The sequence below is a fragment of the Oryzias melastigma genome, linkage group LG22, assembly GCF_002922805.2.
Source record: "Oryzias melastigma strain HK-1 linkage group LG22, ASM292280v2, whole genome shotgun sequence".
NCBI lineage: Eukaryota > Metazoa > Chordata > Actinopteri > Beloniformes > Adrianichthyidae > Oryzias > Oryzias melastigma.
Window position 1 is genome coordinate 17,356,070 of NC_050533.1, and position 18,641 is coordinate 17,374,710.

The 18,641-nt window shown below is 36.3% G+C and overlaps 1 protein-coding gene across 4 annotated transcripts in view; it reads right to left on the bottom strand.

Moving 5' to 3' along the window:
* Positions 1-15,475: 15,475 nt before the first annotated feature.
* Positions 15,476-18,641, bottom strand: part of kiz (kizuna centrosomal protein) — a 26,031-nt gene continuing 22,865 nt past the window's right edge. For all 4 annotated transcript variants that reach the window (XM_024269379.2, XM_024269360.2, XM_024269369.2 and 1 more), the window contains 2 exons: positions 16,415-16,446; positions 15,476-15,758 (listed from right to left, as the gene is read on the bottom strand). In XM_024269379.2, coding sequence (XP_024125147.1) covers positions 15,678-15,758; positions 16,415-16,446 — 113 coding nt within the window. In that variant the 3' untranslated portion in view covers positions 15,476-15,677. The remainder of the gene's footprint in view (positions 15,759-16,414; positions 16,447-18,641) is intronic.

An 18,641-nucleotide genomic window follows, 5' to 3' on the forward strand; every position in this document is an offset into this window, starting at 1 on the left:
GCTGTAAATGACCTGTTGTTAGTGTGGGAAAACCAAAAGAATTGTAACACAGAAATATCATTTTCTCACACAAATAATAGTCCAGACTACACATTGTGTGCTGAAGGAGTTAATAAAGACTACTCCAGTATGAATATTTCAGTCCTTTTCATGGTTTCCACTTGGATACTTTCAGGTCATTTCACTTGGATTGTTCCTGAGCAGAAAGCCGAATTTGGAAGGAACCCATAATAACACAAAATTGCTGGTTTGAAAAAGCATTTTTTTATGAGCACAACGAATCTGTCTAAACTGTGGGACTACTTGATTTTCATTTTTTTTTTTTTTTTACTAAGGGTGAATTATAAAATCTAGCAGATTGCCCCATGCCGGGTTTTCATTAAACTTAAGTGTTAAAAATAGAAGGCCGACACTGCCTTTCTTAACAGAATGGTTGTGCCGACAACCGATTTATTATGAATCAATGGATAGAATTGTGAATTGTTCATTTTTATGTCATGTTATATGAAGTTTTCAAATACAAAACTCTTTGATGCAAAAGTTTGTCAGAATCATTATGATTAAAAAGGAGCCATTGTTCTGAAATCTGAGCTGGAATCTGGCTCAAGACTGTATGGCTGGATAGTTCTAATATTGCTCACCATTTTTGTTGAACCAGAAATGTTAGTTTGGGAAAATGAGCTAGTGAGAGAGCATGTAAACAGCTGGATGATGGGAAATGAGGGCAGGCTTACTCCACACTAAGAGTTCGACCCACAAGTCAGAGGAGAATTGGAATGGGACTTTAACTCCCTCCCCAATCATTCTGGGGATTTCTTCCTTTCTTTTACATAACATGGAGTGTCTATATGATTTTCTGTATTGCTCAGCTTCCAATTTTTCCCTATTTTATCCGTATACATTTTAGGCTGACCCTTCTACTGCATCTACAAGAAGACCCACGGCACGCAAAAAAATGAGGTGGAGCACTAGAACATGTGAAGCTAAACTTAAGATTCAAGAGCCAACTAATAACAACAACAAACATTTAAAAAATTGAATAAATGTCCAAAAGACTGTACTTTACTCACAGTAATTTTTTTAATAAATGTTCTGTTTCATTGACTTTCAATTATTCTTTTTAAATTCTTTGATCTATTTAATAAACTTAGCATCAACCTTTTATGTCTAAACTCCAAAAATTAGACAATAACTAATACATTTTCTGGTTTTGTCTCCCTTTAAAGCTACATTCCTGTGAATAACATGGTCTATAATCAGCACATGCAATAAATGAAAATTTTCCCTACAATAGGTTTTCATTTAAATATTAAAAAAATGAAGTCTGCTTTTATCTGGTCATGAAATGAGTTAGTAGATTATTTGAGCTCTTTGTAACCCATACATATTAAATCCAAGTACTACAAAGTTATACATGAACGTGTTCAGTTTTTGTTGCTTTGTCCAAAAGAGTTGTGTTTTCAGCAGGGTCAAGGCGGCTGTAATGTGATTTTAAATCCTCTCTGTATTTGAACTTCCCTAAACTCTGCCTTTATGCTTCACTTTGTGCGTGTTTGAGTGGCGAAACGACTAAAATAAGTAGTCAATTCATTTAAATTAAAACTCAGGTGTTGAAGTTGATGTTGTTTGAAGCAGAATGTATGATCTGACTAATTATACCTCGACAACAGACTTGTTAAATAAGTGTGTGCAATGCTTCAATGTCAAATCCATCATGAATCCTGTGGTCAACGGTTTGTATGGGAAGTCATCCATTGTTTGAGGCGGCGAACTGTGCGATTGTTCAGAAGTTTGCTCGCCAAGGCCAAACTGGGACGGAAATTTCAAATGATACACATCTGGTATTATTCTAAAGCTTTTTCCTAATATTCTTTTAGCAGTATGCACATTATTGACCTGTTTGTGTGTGTGTTTTCGAACAGATTTTCCTATTTTCATGCTACAGCTGAAAATAAATGCAATTTTCAGTTGTTGTCCTAATTTAATATGTGAGGAAATTCTTAAAGGATGATACTATGTGTTTGTTGACAGTTTGTACTCACAGTAAAAATGTCAAATTTCTACTCTAATGGGAAAATATTGACTCATCAAAGAAAATAGTCTTCAGCTTTAGGAAAAGCGTGTATGTACAGTACAACAACCACTGATGGTACTTGTGTTTTGATGCAGAGTATCAAACTCAAAGAGCTAATTGTCAAAATACCTCTTTCTCCTGAGAACTGGAAGACTTGAGGATACTTGTTTGCCTCTTGTGCTCCAATGATACAATGACTCCAAAACCGGTTTAAAGCCCCTGGAGTGACAGCTTTTTTTGATTTGTGTGCTGTTGGCCTTTTTATTTTTTGCTTTTATCGCAGTAAGAGCTGAGGGCGCCCTGAAATCTCTCAGAAATGCTGCTGTGATCTAACACTGCATCCTTACCTTCATATCAGCTGGAGCTTTCAGCTTGTATGATTTAACCCGACAATTTACCAGGCTGGTGGACCCTGGACCTTCAGACATAAGGCCACGCCTCAGGTAGGATATGAGTGACCATGTTTTCTCTTTAGCAACTACTTGAAAAGCCTGTTGTGGGAAGAGTATACCTGTTTGTGTCACCAGATAATCACCTCTTTGAAATCCTAGTCAATAAATGCAGTCAGAGGTTCATCAATTTAAGTTGAGCATTAGCATTTCCGCTCAGTGTTAATGTCTGACCGTGAGTTCCTCTTGTGAGGAACAGTGAGCATGCTAGAGCCTAGATAACAGCCTGTGCTAATAACAAGGAGTCCAAGCATTCCCTCTGCTGTGTCTTGTGCTAATCTACTTTGATCACCTTTGCAAGCATTCCTATTATCAACAGCTTTCAGTCATCAACAAGGAATTAACTCTAATGCCACTTCCTGTGACCCAGGTGCACTATGCACAGACACATTTGAGCAGGCGGGTTTGTCAACGCGTGTATTCCCCTCAGGAGAAACTGAGAGTTAAAGGATGCAAAAATGGTGCATGTAATAACACTTTCTTGATTCAAATTATGCATTGTCTTGTTTTCAAGAGTCGGAGACAACTGGCTCACAGACAGATCTCAAGGTCCCTGTATTCATAGAAAAACAAGAACCCTGCAGATCATTTAGTATTATTTGTGCATTCAGGGACGGATGCGGAGCAGGAAATCTGTGGATGTGCGGCGGTTGGGTGCAGACGCGCATATCCATTGGATGTGGGAGAGTGTACCATGAATAAATTTAGTGCTGTCCCCAGGAGATTGCCTTCAATCATGGAACATAAGGTGTCAACGCGGTGCCCTGTTTGCATGCAACAAATTATCTTTCAGCAGATTGCTGAGCTGGGTCTATTAGGAGTGGTCGAATAGACTGGAGAGGGCAGTCTGCTAATTAAGCTGGCCAAAGTCTGGGCTCATGCCCTGGGACTGCTGGCAACATGTCAAGCTGAGTTTGTGGCTACCAAATAAATTATTCTAACACATTTATTTATTCATTCATTTATTGCTTTTATCCTATAAACAGAACCGAATTGGTCTCTTTTTTTGTTGTTTTCAGACAAATATCTGAGGATCAAGTTGCATTCATGAAATATGCATGCCTTATGCCAAATAAAAACCTAACAGTGATGTTGCCACACAGTCGCTGATGCATTTTGTGTAGCAAAACAGTATCACATATTTGCAGGGAATCCTATGGTGTATGAGCCATAACATTAAAGGCCATATCCAGTATTCAGCACAAGCAGAAATATTAGCATCTCAATTTACATACAAATTTTCATGCATCTGAAAGCGGAAAACTCTTTACCAAGCCATTTTCCCATTTTGAATAATAGGTGATTTTCTGAGATTCAACTGATTGACTAAACAAGACATGCCTAGTGCATTAAAGCAATTGTTTATTGCCTCTGAATCATGGCATATGTATAATTTTGCTGTAAATGGTTATTAACCGATAGAGAAACCATGGCTTTCTATAATAGCTGGTAATCATTCCACCTCTGGATGTGTTTTCTCCCTCATACAGGGTTAAAGAATTACAGTCTAGTCAATTACATTTAGCAGGTCACAAAAATTGATTTATTGCCTAAGGAATTTCCTTTTTTTTTTATTTCTGCTCGGCTGTGGCTCACAGTGGCATTCTGCTCGCATAATCAAGGACGAGGCTTGCATGTCTATCCAATCTACTACTCGGTCCCACAAGAAAAAATGACTTGCAACTGGAAAACCTGCATGAATACTAATTTGCCTACTTGGCTTTAACAGCTTTTGCAGGCCAATCTCAAAGGAATTTGTAGAATCTGATGCCTCCCCGTCTTTCCATATTAATTACCCAACTGAAAATAGGGACGGCAAAAGATGGAAATGGAAGAAGAGATCAACAGATGAGCAGGGAAACGGAATCACAAGGTAAAAACTGAAGCAGGAACTCTGTCCTTCATCTTCAATTTCATTAATTATAATTTGATTTGAAGCATCTTAAGCTGGGATTCAGAAATTCAGATTATGGGACTTTCCTGACTTCCTAAAACTGGACTTAATATTCATAAAAAATGATGAAATCAGAACGTAACATTCTGTCAAGTCAAGCCTGAAGAGATACACACCTTTTCATGAAGATTCCTCAATATATATGTGTTTCAAAGAATACTTCCTCTGAGTATCAATGACCTCCTTCATGGTTTCTCAGAGAACATGAATGTTTCTTATGTTGTGTGAACATGACACATCTTGAAAATGAATGAGCCTCTTATTGTTGATGACACTCGCTATCTGAGTCATTCCAACAGTCATCTCTATCAACACACGGGAGCTTTCTTTGGTAAAGCTTGACAAGAAGGTCAAATTTACAACAAGGCCTACGTACAGCATAGGTATGATTCAAATCATATTTATGAATGTGTGTCCTCTTAACGCTCTGGTTTCATTAAACAAGCCATCTCTCAACTGTGTGCTTTCTCGTTAAATCTCAATGGTAATAACCCTTCAAGAATTTTAGGATTCTGATGTAATAGGCCTTTATATTTTCTGCTTTCATGGTTTAAATAATGATCATATTTGTTAGGGGAGGGTGAAGTCCTTCTAATACTTTGCTATAAACTGCAGAAAAACAACCAAAAAATGTTTGAAGTCAACTAGGCTTGATAATTCTTTGGCTGTTCAAAAGATCTTGGGCCTTGTACTCATTGTGACACTCTTGTGCTTTGTTTGGATCTTACTAGTGAATACGTGTATTTTAAGCATATGAAAAACACACAAATATGATGCACAGTTTTATTTTGTAACATATACAAGACTATACACATCTCTTCATATTCTGCATCTCTTCAAACACATAATCTATAAAGTCTGTTTTAAAATACAAAGGATGTAATAAGCATCTCAATAATGAATACATGAACTTGTGGGATGTGTTAATTACACATACAAACTACTTTGGCTGGCCACAAGCTCCCCGCTCCACTTCATTCTGATGAATCCACTTGCAGACAAACACATGTGCGTCTTTGTTTTCCTCGTCCGAGCTGGCATCTGAAATAAAACTGTACGGTTCAATAGCTCCAATATTGCTCGCCATTTTTGCTGCACCACTAATGTAGGTTGTGTGTGTGGGGGTGCAAGGTAGAGGGGGAGAGTGTTAACAAAGGGATCATGGGAAATGAGCGTAGGCTTACTCCTATGCCGACACGACTCAGAGGGACATTTTTTGCTGAACTACTGGTGTTCTTCAGAAACTATGTCCTAGAAAACGACTGTTTTTTTATAATCTTGTCAAAAAAAAACAAAAAAAAAACTGATGTAATCATAGTTAAAAGACCACTGGGAACGCGCTTACAAGAGATTAAAAGATTATCAAAGTGGGACTTTTTGGTTAAATTTCATTATAGTTCAATTTCACAGCAAATGACGATGTTTGTGTTTATCTTAAACTTATTAGATGATCTATTATTGCAACCCCTGAAGAGAATTTGAATTGTCACTGTTTGTGTTTGTCAACAAAATATCCTTCTGATGTTGTTTTCATCCTATATTGCTTTTTAAAGTTAATCCTGAACATGAAACCATTTATTCACGTAGAAAGTTTTAATAAAAGTGGCTAAAAACTCTGAAATGTTATGGAATTTCCACAACCGGCAAATTATGTTCAGCTGCCATGTTGTCTGCCACCAGGTCCTCTCTGGAGGGTTTGCTGACTGTGTCTTCATCCAGAGGTCATGATAATGCACCAAGCTGGCTGCTTACTGGAACCTCAGCTTTGAGCCTGTTTTCCTGATCTTCCTTCCTTTTTTCCCTTAAACCTGTCCCTGAGGGCCTGTTTTGCTGCTTCGTCACCCTAAAAGTTTTAAAGGGGTCGTACCATGAAAAATCCACTGTTGAGATTTTAAGTGTAATATACTGTTCATTTCTCACTACTAAGAACCTCAAAGTGGTATTTTGATCATTCACACATTTCTGAGTAATCCTCTAAAAACCTGCACTCTCATCAGCAGCCCTCCCGATACCCAAGAAAATGAACGGGCTTTCACATGCTTACATCACAAAATGAGTACCACCCCCTTAAGGTTGAGTCTGCTCCGGTCAGACTAACACAAACTCCGTAGCTGACCATTGCGAGATTCACGAGGAAAGTCGTGCAGGTGCCGGCAGGCTGTGTTTAGCGAAGATCAAGAAGTACTCATTCGATTTAGCGATGGAACTACGTGACAAAACCTCTGTTGAGGAATCTAAACGACACGCTGAGATGGATCCTGAACGTATCTTATAAGGACGCAAGCAAACAAGTGATATTGGGAAGATGGCAAGGGAAAGGGAGACTATTTCCAGGTGCAGAAAGGGGCAGACTATTTCCTGGTGGAAAACGCAAATTGGGAGAATTGGTTTGAACATGGCTTATCAAGCCAAGGCAGAAAGGTACGTGTGAAAAAGGATTTCGATATGTAGATTATGTATATTTCAAAGAGAAAGGAAACATTCGCAGCCAGTACTAATCAGAACAATGTTCTCATCATTTCAATAAATCCGGAAATGTTCATCTGGTATTGTTGTCTACATTTTTTGACTGAATTTCACAGCAAAATCAACCCATTAGCCATCACCATTCTGTCTGTGCCATATTTTGGGGATAAACGCCCAAGCTGCATTGTATGTCCATCAATTTAATAAAAAATTATGTTTTTTTTCCAAGGCTGGCAAGCTGACGAGGTCAGCTCTAGGATGACCTCATGAAGGAGCGAGAGGCGATGCCTCATAGATTAAGGCGTTTTACTTCATATTTCATAAAAAATTGCTTTTAGGTTTCCAAAGATAATATATGATCATTTATATGGATATAGTTTATTCTGTAAAAACTTAAGAAGATCATAGTATGGTCTCTTTGAGGCAACACTGCACACCCCCCCTCTCCACGCCTAGCTTAGACAGTGACACCATCAGGTAAAGAGAGAGGCCGCACCGGGCGAGGTTATTGATAATGCCAAACTCTTGGGTTATTTTATTTATATTTTTTAATCAGTACTTTTTTTTACATTTTTGCATAAATTGAGTGGTATGTGAAACATAGATATATAGTGATTGGGATTTGGTGCCCCCGCCAACAGATAGTGAACCAGGCAGCCGCCTAGAATGCCTATCCCCAAGGCCGGCCCTGGCTGCTTATGATCGGCCTTCAAACCCTTTACACCTCAAGGAAGAATGTCTGCAGAAAAACAGTTTGCTACATCGCAAATAGAATAGTAAAAGATTGTGTAGTCGTCCAAAAAACAGGATAACAGTAAGATTTTAGAAAAAACTGGGTCGGGTCTACATAAAAAGAACATTCTGGCAAGTCCCTTTCGGTTTAGATTCATCTCTGAGAACTGTACATTTTGTGCCCAGTTATTAAAATTTGCGCCTATATCTAATACTCACTTAAGCTGTTTTCCAAAGATTTCATTAAGAAGGAACAAAGAGAGTCTTTTGTAATTTAGCAAGTGCCTGAGTCTTGCATTAAAAGTCTGTATATTAACAGGCTAAAAACTTAAGGCATTTAGTGGAATAGTAGTAAAAAGCTGAAGTTCAAAGCACACATGGTGCAAAGTTTGCAGGTACATGTTTAATTTCCTAATCAACCAAAATGGTTTTTCAAACTCTAAATACATGGTGAAATATAAGAAGTTTGGAGGCCAACTGAACAAAGACTTCTGGTGCAAATGGGATGCTTCTAATCTAAGCCCTGATATTTATCAAAGAATTAACAACAAAAAAAGGACAAAGTGTCAAAATCCTTGGGAAAAATACAGGAAAGCTTTTACTGTGAAGTTTTGTGAAAAAGTTCACAGATTTAAATGTTCTAAATGACGAAACTAAGAGAATCCTTGACAAAAAGCTGGATTGTTTTTAGGTGTTTTTGTCTGTTAAACTGGTAAAATGGTTGAATCAGACAATAAAACTTAAGAGTGCTTGATGCAGAGCTGAGAAAACATTCAGCCTGTGCTTAAATATTGTTACTGAAATCGAATTTAATTGCTGCAAACCCTGCTAAATAAATTTCAAATGTTTTAAAAAGTAAAATATTGGGCTATAAAGACATAAAATATAAATAAAGGAATAATATTGTCAAAATTTAGATTAAAATTTAAGTTTTGCTCTCTTCTTGGTGCATAAAATTGGGTAAGGAAAACTAAAATATGATTATTTTTCTACCTTTTAGTTTAATTATAAAAGTAACCTTAATTATGAGTGGTTTTGATAAAGAGTGAGTGGAAGGTTTGTTTTTTGTTTATTTATTTTGCATAATATACATGAGACAGCCCTGAATTATGAAGATCAAAGCTCCATGACCAAGTGACACCAGTCTGTAAATAAGTGGCATCCATTTTTTTAAATATATATATGTCTGCTGAAATCTTCCAGAATTCATCTTCATAATGGGAGTTTTAGAGGTCTTTACGGAACACGTTTTCTCTTGGCCCTTTGTGGCAGAGAACCTCACCTGGCCCTTGGAGTGGGGGCAGAGGGGAGCGGACCTTGTTGGCCCAAATGCGAGAGACAGCCGTCCTCTATAGCGCGCTCTCATTCACAGACATCATTCATGTGTAAATCATCCTTGAACCTATTGTTCACCTGCTGCGCTCTCGGATGCATGCTGAATCAAGAGATAAATGCAGCAGGAGGTCTGCACATATATTTGTATTATGTAAAGGTTATCTGGCCTATCTGAGGACGCATGTTTGTGCAAAAGTGTAACCACTACCTTTATTCCGCAGGCTGCAAAAATACCACACATCAGAGTAAGTTTCTCTGTTGTTTTCTCCAAACTTTTAAAAATTCTGCTTAATTGTGGGACTCCTGATAATGGGAATCAATATTAACAGTCATCATATGCTATTGTATCTAACAGCATTCAAAGTCATATTTTGACAATACATGAGGTAACTGAGTACTACGTCTAAAATGTGTTAACACATAAGCATTTGTTAGCTCAGATTTTAAAAATATAGACAAAAGAAAATAATTTTATTGTGAAAAAAAGATTTACATTCAGAACAATGAGTGCTGCCATGTTTTACCAAATGTAAACATGCAGAAATATTCCAAATAAAATGAATAAAACCTTAATTTCTTGTCCTGAAATCTCCTTATCCTATGACTATTCTGGTCCAAACTGATAAGACAAGTCTCTGTAATATCCAATATATTAACTTTTTCAATATTCAACTTGTATGTTGTGCTTTTGGTCGCTGTAACAATTATCTAGAACAGTGGAGAACTTTTTTTTTAACTTGTGGGACACAAAGAGTTCTAAAATTTGACAGTGTCTAGACCAGGAGCAGATGCATGGAGTGCTTTGGTAAACCACAGCATCAGAGGAAAAAATACCATGGAAACTGGATAAAAACATGCTTTAGTTTTGATTAAAAATCAACATAAACATTTTGAGTTTCTATTTGAAAACTGTAGCTTTTATTCTCATTTTAGTGCCAATTGGACCAATGGGTTGATATCCCTCAGGGGAAAATGCAAACTTAGAAAAATGCATTCATGAGTTTTTGCAACGATTGAAAAAATGACTGTCCGATTCAGAAATCACATGTGAACGTCAGAAGAGCAACAAGATCTTCCAACATTCCATGAATGCAGACTAACTTTCTGAACCTAAAGAGTGGTCATTGTTTTTGTAGTTCACCACCTCAAAGATTTTTACATCCCTGCTGACTTGAAGAGGTCTTGTTTGCTCTATGCTTCCACCAGAATAAACAGATTTCAAATACTAATCAAAACTCCGTTTAAAAAGTCGGATCTTTTATTAGTTTTAAAGTACATATTATCTTATGCTGTCCAGAGCTGCACTGGGATGATCCGGTCTGGCACAAGGCGTCTTTTATTTTGAAAGGTAATCATACGAGCTTCTGTCAAACACAAAATAATTTTACATTTTAAGAAAATGCTAGTTTCTCTTTATATTTCTGTTTTTATTCATACCACAAACGAAACATAATTCACATATATATATATATATATATATATATATATATATATATTGAAAAAATACACTGTAATGAGTGCACAGCAGTATCAAAATAATACATTGCGGCTGCTACTAGCTTTTGATCCGTCAAAAACAAGCCCAAATGGCTCTTTTACTATTAAAGGTTGCAGACCCCTGATCTATGGGGAGAGACCAGAATTACAGGGAAATAAACAAAAATTAGGATTATCAATTGACAGATGAAACAGTTTAGGATTATCAATTGACAGATGAAACAGTTTAATAAGCCATGTATGGGCCCCGTGCATTGTTTGTCCACCCCTGATCTAAAATAACGGATCTTACTTTTCATCGTCTTTTTGCTCTAATTGGTACAAATATATGTGAGTTTAATTTAAGGTTTTAGTGATTTATTATTTTTATTTTTTTCCATAGAAAACTTTGTGTTAGGCATATAAAATGATCCGTACAGGCATGTAGATATCATATCATCCCATTTACAACAAATGAAGGCCTGAATTTTGCTGAGATTTTATTCTCTGTTTTACATACTAGCATTTACTGTTGCGTGCAAAGCTTTAAATCAGTTTCTTCTGAGTGCACTCCTATTTCAGACCTTGGCAATATACTATAGCGACTATCTGCCAAATGTTTAAACTAGCACATCACCTAAAGAGGATGTGAGTATGAACACTGATCGCATAGGTTCACCTTTTTAAAACGCTTTCTGCTTTAATAAAATCAAGGATAGCATTGAACATTAAAGCGTCAGCCTTGGAGACACTCAGCTTCCTGGCTAAAGCAAACATTTCATCAAATGCAGTTGATCAGTTAAAATAATAATAAAAAAAAGATTGTTTAACTTCACATAATAGTGCTGGATCCTTTTGAAAAAGCCCCGGCTTGTATAATCCAAAGCAAAACCCTTTTGTCTCTTTAACACACATTCTAAAGAAGCTGCTAAAGAGGCCACGTCAGGATGAATGAATATTTAATTGAAACCCATTGAGGCAAAAGATCAAAATGACCTTGCTTTAAATGATTATTCTGTTTAAAAAAACATAAAAGTTGCATAGAGGAGAACAGAAGCGGCACACTGAAGAGCCATTTCACAACACTGCTGTACAATCAAACATGGATATCTAGAGAAGGGGAGACAATTTCACCAAAAGTGATGGACCATAATGCAACCATAAGATGCGTTGTATTTTGAATAATGGACTCAAGTGCAATCACAAGGCTGAGCATCACTGCAGATCTCAGCATTTTCCCATTTAAAGAGTACATCCGCTGATAGTTTAAAGCCTAATCAGCTGGATCTTAGCCTAAATCAGAAGGTGGGATGAAAGCCCGGATGAATATGTTAAAAAGAGGGAGGTGAGGGGAACACCTAAGAACAAAACCTATGACAGGAATAACAGCATTAATACTACAATTAGGATGTTATTAGTGGGATGGGTTTATGAAAGCACACTGTGACAATTTACACACTTATGCTATCACTTGGGAACTAGTTAGCAGTAGGGTTCTTGTGGGCTGTCATGTGTTACAGCTCTAATTCTGAAGATCTAACACATGTATTTGAGAAGAATCTAAGGAAGAAAAATCCATATCCGTTTGTACATTTATTATAGCTGTTTCAATACTTAAAGACAGAAAAAGTGGTTAAAATAATTCACTATTTAGAAGTACTTTTGGTATTCCTTTTAGAACAGCTTTGTTAGTTCTTGTGTTTAGTTAAAAAAAAAATTAACAAAATCATTAGAATTTCAGATTCTTTTTACCTCTTTTAACACCTTGGTTGTTCAGCTGCTAATCACTGATTATGTTTCTCAAGTGAGGGCTGTTCAGCATGAGAACAGAAAACATGCAAACATACTTTAGAGTTCACAGGTGATGAGCATATTTTTGCAAAACTGAAACACTTAAATCATTAGACTTGTGTCATGATGTCCAAGGCTACTTATTGAACACTTACAGTTTACAAAACCTGGCTTCTTTCAATCTAAATACAACTCAAGAGTTTATGTTGAAGGTTTTTTCTTACCAACCTGTGTTTTTTTTGTTTGGATGTAATAAAAAAATATCTTACATTTTGTCATTTGTGCTTATAAAGCTGATTTATTATCTTGTTTGAACTGGAAAGTAAGTTGAGCTTTTAATATCTAAATATAATTTGGACTTACAAGACAGGAGGCAGCTAATTTACCATAAGAATTACAGATGCTTTTTGTTAGACAACATATTTCTGTTGGTTTAACGCCCTGTTTTTGCATCTTCTTTGGGCTGTTGTTGGTTGTAGAATCCGCTTGTTGTTTTCAGTCCCATCCATTTTCTTGCTGTGTTGACTTGGGGTGTAGGAAATCATTGATTCAATGAAATATCGCGATACTTCAGTTGGCGATATGGAAGCACAGCATATTAAACCTCTTTTAACAGCTATACATTGCATCAAAACAACAACAAGGTCTAACGAGAACCTGCTTGTGTTAGATTCACTCATTATTAGCCTCACTGTTATTGTAATTATTACAGAGCTCAATGAGACAATTACAAATCAGTTTTAACTTGGGATGGGTACCGAAACTCTGACAAAGTTTTTTCTCTAAGTTATATTTTTTTAAAAGTAGTAAAATATTGTTTCTGATGCTGTCTTGGGATATATCGCGATATATATTGTATCATGACATGTGTATCATGATACATATTGTATCCGCAGACTCTTGCCAATACACAGCACTAGTGTTGAACTCCTTGTTAGATTCCGGATGATCTTGACACCTTTTATTGTTCACTTAGATCCACTTTTTAAGAGTAGACAAAATCTTTTTAACCATAGGGGCTTGATAATTTGACATGGACTTGAATATTAACTTGTTGCTACGCATTAACAAAACATACCCAAAGTCAACATGTGAGTTCATGCATCCCAAAGACTAGCCAGGTTTGCTGTGTAAAGTTGTTGGAAATTTATGGGGATTGTATAAACTGTATATTTTTGGAAGGTTTATAAGACGAGGTTTCATAACAGAAGTGTTGTCAACACTTTTATGGTCACTTTGGCGGCCATCTTGGATTTTGAATAGTGGCAGTCATACACTAAATTTTTAACTCTGATACTTTCTCGTACTCCTTCTAAGCACATTTTTCTAAAAAAAAAAAAAACGTCTTTTTAATCTTAACCCTTTTAATACCAGCTGTTGTACATGTTTTGAAACATTTAATAACATGATCACCAATTTATATCATTTAATATAAAGTATATAAAAGCATAGTACAGTTGTGAAAGATTACATCCTTAACATATAAATATACAACACAATATTCAATCATCGGGTCAACATGAAAACATAATGGTTCTAAATGTAAAAATATTAAACAGAATTTTCAGTTATAGAAGTATTTTGTGATTTTAGTTCCTTTATTATTTAAATTTGGATTTACAGCCATTGACAGACATTACTAAAACAACAATTACAGGTGGCAAAAACTGTAATAATGATGCACATTTCTATGCAAATTTTTGAAACAACCCTAAAACATCAAGTTTGATTTATCTAATAGTATTCACTTTCTTCAAATGGAATTTCTAATGAATTAGAAGTTACTACTAAGAGAAATAGCATTGTCAAAATTTGTCACATTTGGAAACCAAGACAACCTTGAAAATTTTAACATTATTTTTTTAAAACCTTTGCATGAAAACATTTTCAAAAATGTATGGTTTATACAATCACCAAAAATGTACTGTAAATTTGTTTTGTTTTTTTAATCTTATAGGCCTGATTAAAATGAACATTTTTAAAAACTTCAAAGGTCACCCATCTATGTAGTTTACACATCTGTATGTATTTCTAACTGTATGATTGTGTAAAATAAAACAAAAGATACCTTAAAGACCTTTAAGAGCAGTCATAATTCAAAATGGAACCATTTTGAAGTGAGTTCTCACAGTGGAAAAAAAAAATGTAAACAGATCATAAAGGGAAAGCAACACGAGCAAAAAATGTTAAACTTTTTTAAATTAGAGCAGCTAATGTGTAAGTTAAAGTATCCATAACCCATAAATATACACATTTTTTCTGAAATCCTGATATTTCATTTTCTTTCAGCAAAAAAATAAAGATGTGTTTACAAAAATCAGTATGGTTACTTTACAAGATTTTTTTGGTTAAATATAGCATTTTATTGTTAGTACACATTTGTAAAATGTAACTGCACTTCTGCAGTGAGCCATCTGTCAGACACAAGTATCTGTTGACATGCTCCTTAACTGGATATTATGTTAGGGAGCCTTTTAGCAAACTCCAAATTACTCTGCCACCATCCCTTTCCTGTGTGGGTCAAGGCTGTCTGAAGCCATTATTGGTAATGAATGTGGAGTCCTACTTTAAAAAGGTTCAGGCATGTAAAGTCACCAGAATCTGACTAATGGAATCATACTGACACGGAATGCCGGCGACTTCTACCACATCCCACAATGGCAGTTTTGGAAATAATGAACTATAAATGTAAAGCTTGGAATGTAACCTCCCACACAGTAGCATGGTTATTAATGGATTAAAAAAAATTGCTGAAAAATCCTGAATTACCTCTTTTGTGCGGCTTCTACATCAATTCTGGGACTTCTGTTAACATGTAAGGAATGTAAACAGGCCTGTTTAAAACAAAGCCCAATCACAAACATCAACAGAGCTGCTGTGAGGATGTGGGGAGAGCTCGAAATATTGTGAGTTTGCTATCCCTGCATCACTTGGTGCCCTGGGAGATGGGCCTCTTCAACAGGATCACAGGTCGAACAGAAGCGTGCAGAGTGGCCATTGTGCTTTGTCATTTTACAGGTGACTCACATCACTACACTCGAGCATACTGGAGGCAGAGCACTCGGAGATGCTTGCGGCATTCAAAATGCATGATTTTTAGCCTAGTGCAAACAAATCGCTTTAAAAGATCAGTTTAATCTATTTCGAGCTGTTATTATGAGCTGGGAGAGTTGTTCAAATAAAGAGACTGAAGCAGGGTTAACATCAGTGCGTTGGACAACTCTTCACATACTTTACCCAGAGTGAGAGCTGTCAACTTTATTATTTGTTTTTACAATATGGTGCGTATACGGTTGACAATGCAGGCCACTGAAAGGATGTTGATGAGGTGAATTCCCAAGAGTCCATCTGATCTCTAGATGTGCAGTTATATAATGCTTGAAGAGTCTCACGGGAGAGGTCAGTCATGAAGGCGGTCAGTATTGAGGACGCAAGACTGCTTCAATGTCTGAGTCGCTGTCATCCGACTCCAGCCAGAAACCTACAAAAAACAGAGTCAAAACCAAAAGATAAGAACAAATGTAGCTGATTAGGTTTAGTTCGTTGAGAGCAAACTTAAGGGGTAGAGTTGTATTTCATTGTGAGAGTTGTCAGCAGCTGGGTTTTGAGAGTCAGAAACACTTTAAATGTAGGCCTCCCACACTCAAAAGGAAGAAAAGAAAACATATTTTTATGTAGAGGCATTCAAGCATGCCAAAATATTTAAATGAGTTCTAAAGCATCATGATTTAATAATGTATCCTCCAGGGAAGATAATAGAATCCTCAAAATTCCTTTTCTTTTTGTTTAAGTTTTAGTAAAAACAAAACACAACGATGAAGAATGTTCCTTTAAATGGGTTTTAGTTGTTTGCTGGGGGAGTTTCAAAAGAAGCTTTCAGTCACCTGAACTTGGTTCCAAGGTCATTTGTTTTTTTTTTTCTTCCTTCATTTACACATCTTCAAAAAAAAAAAAAAACACGTGCAATCACAGAAAAATTTAATCAAACCAAGGGTTTTGTGAAGCATAAATTTGACTATAATTTCAAACGTGTCAACACACGGACCTCTTTGTTGCGATCTGTTTGGTATAATTAACCTTTTTTGACATTGTGTCTATGCAACCAATAGGAAGGATTTTACCAATGTCTACACTCACCTTTTGATTGTGGGGCCTTTGAGTTTCCTCTTCTGAAAAAAACAAAGACAGTCAGTAGCCTTGTAAAGTTATTACCCTAGGCTCTCTTTGAGAAGGAACTTTAAGGCAAAACAATACCTAAAGGGACAAATTATCATCTATAGATATAAAACCAAATACTTGACGTACAATTAACAGTTTAGAAAGGATTCATTGCCACTAGTTAAAACATTAAACACAAAATGATTAAGCAGTAAATGTAAAAACACACACAAACCATTAGACACAATACAGATTTAATTCCAGCGGTTTAAATGTACTGGCTAGACTCAATGACATTGATGCAGAGAATTTTGATTTTATTTATGCTAAAAGACTTGTAAAAAAAAAAAAAAAAGTCCAATTTAAAAATAGTCCAAAGAGGGGGTTGCCAGGTTCCCATAGCTCTGGTCATATCTCTATGTAAATGTGTGACCTCGGAAAAGGCTTTGATCTACCTCAATGCATATGCAATAAGGCCCTGCTCCACTCTTAAAGGCCCCCTTCCTTAATTTACATCATCACAGAGCCTATTCAGAACTTGACAACGTATCCTCATCATCGCCCAGGTTAGCATTCATATCCATATGGCTTATCTGTGTCTGCATCGACGCTGTGTTGACACTCTTCCCCTGGCAATAGTCCCAAAATGAAGCAGAGTTTTCTTCCAGCAAAAAAGAAGTCATAATCTGCCTGCATCATTTCAAACCAGTGACCTTTTTGATTGTCCCCCTCTCAATCACCCTCATCTCCTCATCTCTCCCTCAACTAAATCTTGGCACATGTGACTGTACATTAAGTATAAGGACCAAATTACTTTGGCTCTGCTCCAGGTTCTGCCTTCTAAACTATATAGTGCTGCTATGCGCCACTCAAGACGGAATGAGGGAGAAAGACGCGCCTCCCATTCCTAACTGGGAGCAGATTGCTTTGTGCTAAAAACAATATACCGCCGGCCCAGAATATTCATCAGAATATAACCTTTAAATTCATCTGCTGATGGAACTTCCTACAGGACAAGTGGGAGATTCTTGCATGTGTTCAGACAGCACACTAAACCGCTGGCACTTAAATGACAAGGAAATGAAAGCGGCGCTGAGGAGGGAAAAGCAGTGACAAACAGCTAAAGGAGCAGAAGTCATCATCCTGCCTTCAATATGAACAGGGGCCGCAGATAACAAGCTTGGATTCAGTTGAAATTGAGGTTTTTGTTTGACAAATTGTTGGTAAAATGTACAAGAAATAAACAGAAAACACAAAATAAACGAGGTATAGTCTTCCATTTGTCACAAAAACAAACTACTACTCTCCTAAAATGACTCAAAATAATATAATCTAGAATCAGATGAAGGAATTGTAACATATTTTTATTGTTTTCTATCTATTTTCCCTTCACATCTCTGGTGGAGGAAATTCAGCATAAAAGAACAGGATGTGTTTCAAGATGCGACTGTTTTCACAAAGAGCCAGTCTGGATCAGACCAGTTTAATAATGTGTTTCCATAAACATTTATGCCAATTATCTTCTGCTGAGTTTCCCTTAATTGAGGCAATGATCTGAATATGTAAGACTGAGATGGCCAGAGGGCTTCAGTCTGATAGACAGAGGTGCACATTACACTTAAAATTATACAAATTACAGTTATCTCAATATTTTTTAAAGCTTCTCATATTCGCTTTCTCTTTGTGTCAGAGTTTGAATTAGCTTAAAAATGGAATTAACTTCTTTCAGAGGAACAGAAATGGATTATCGGTAGATATTTCTATATATTGATATGTTTTAGTCTTGGACCTATTAATTTAACGTTTTCCACGAATTTTGTAACTTGGTAAAACAAAATTGTGTCATTTTTGGAAGCCTTTTTGACAATTTGCTAGATTGGTCATGCCTCATTATTATACTCCTGGTTAGTTGAACTGCAAGTTTAACTTATAGTTGAGTTTTACACTGAAATCAGTGAGACACGTGCTTGACAGATTATTCTACCCCTTAAATGAGATTTAACAAACTGACAGGTATTCTTTCATCTACTGTGATTTATTTTATTGAGCAGACAAGACAAAGGCAAAGTCTTTAATGTTTTGATCAAGTACCTTCATTTCTGGCATTAGCTTTACTAAATGTCAAGCTAAGAGTCCCTCTGTGGTCTTGATTTCAAACTATATCCCTCTAAAATCTTCTGACTTTTCTTCGTCTTCATTGATGCTA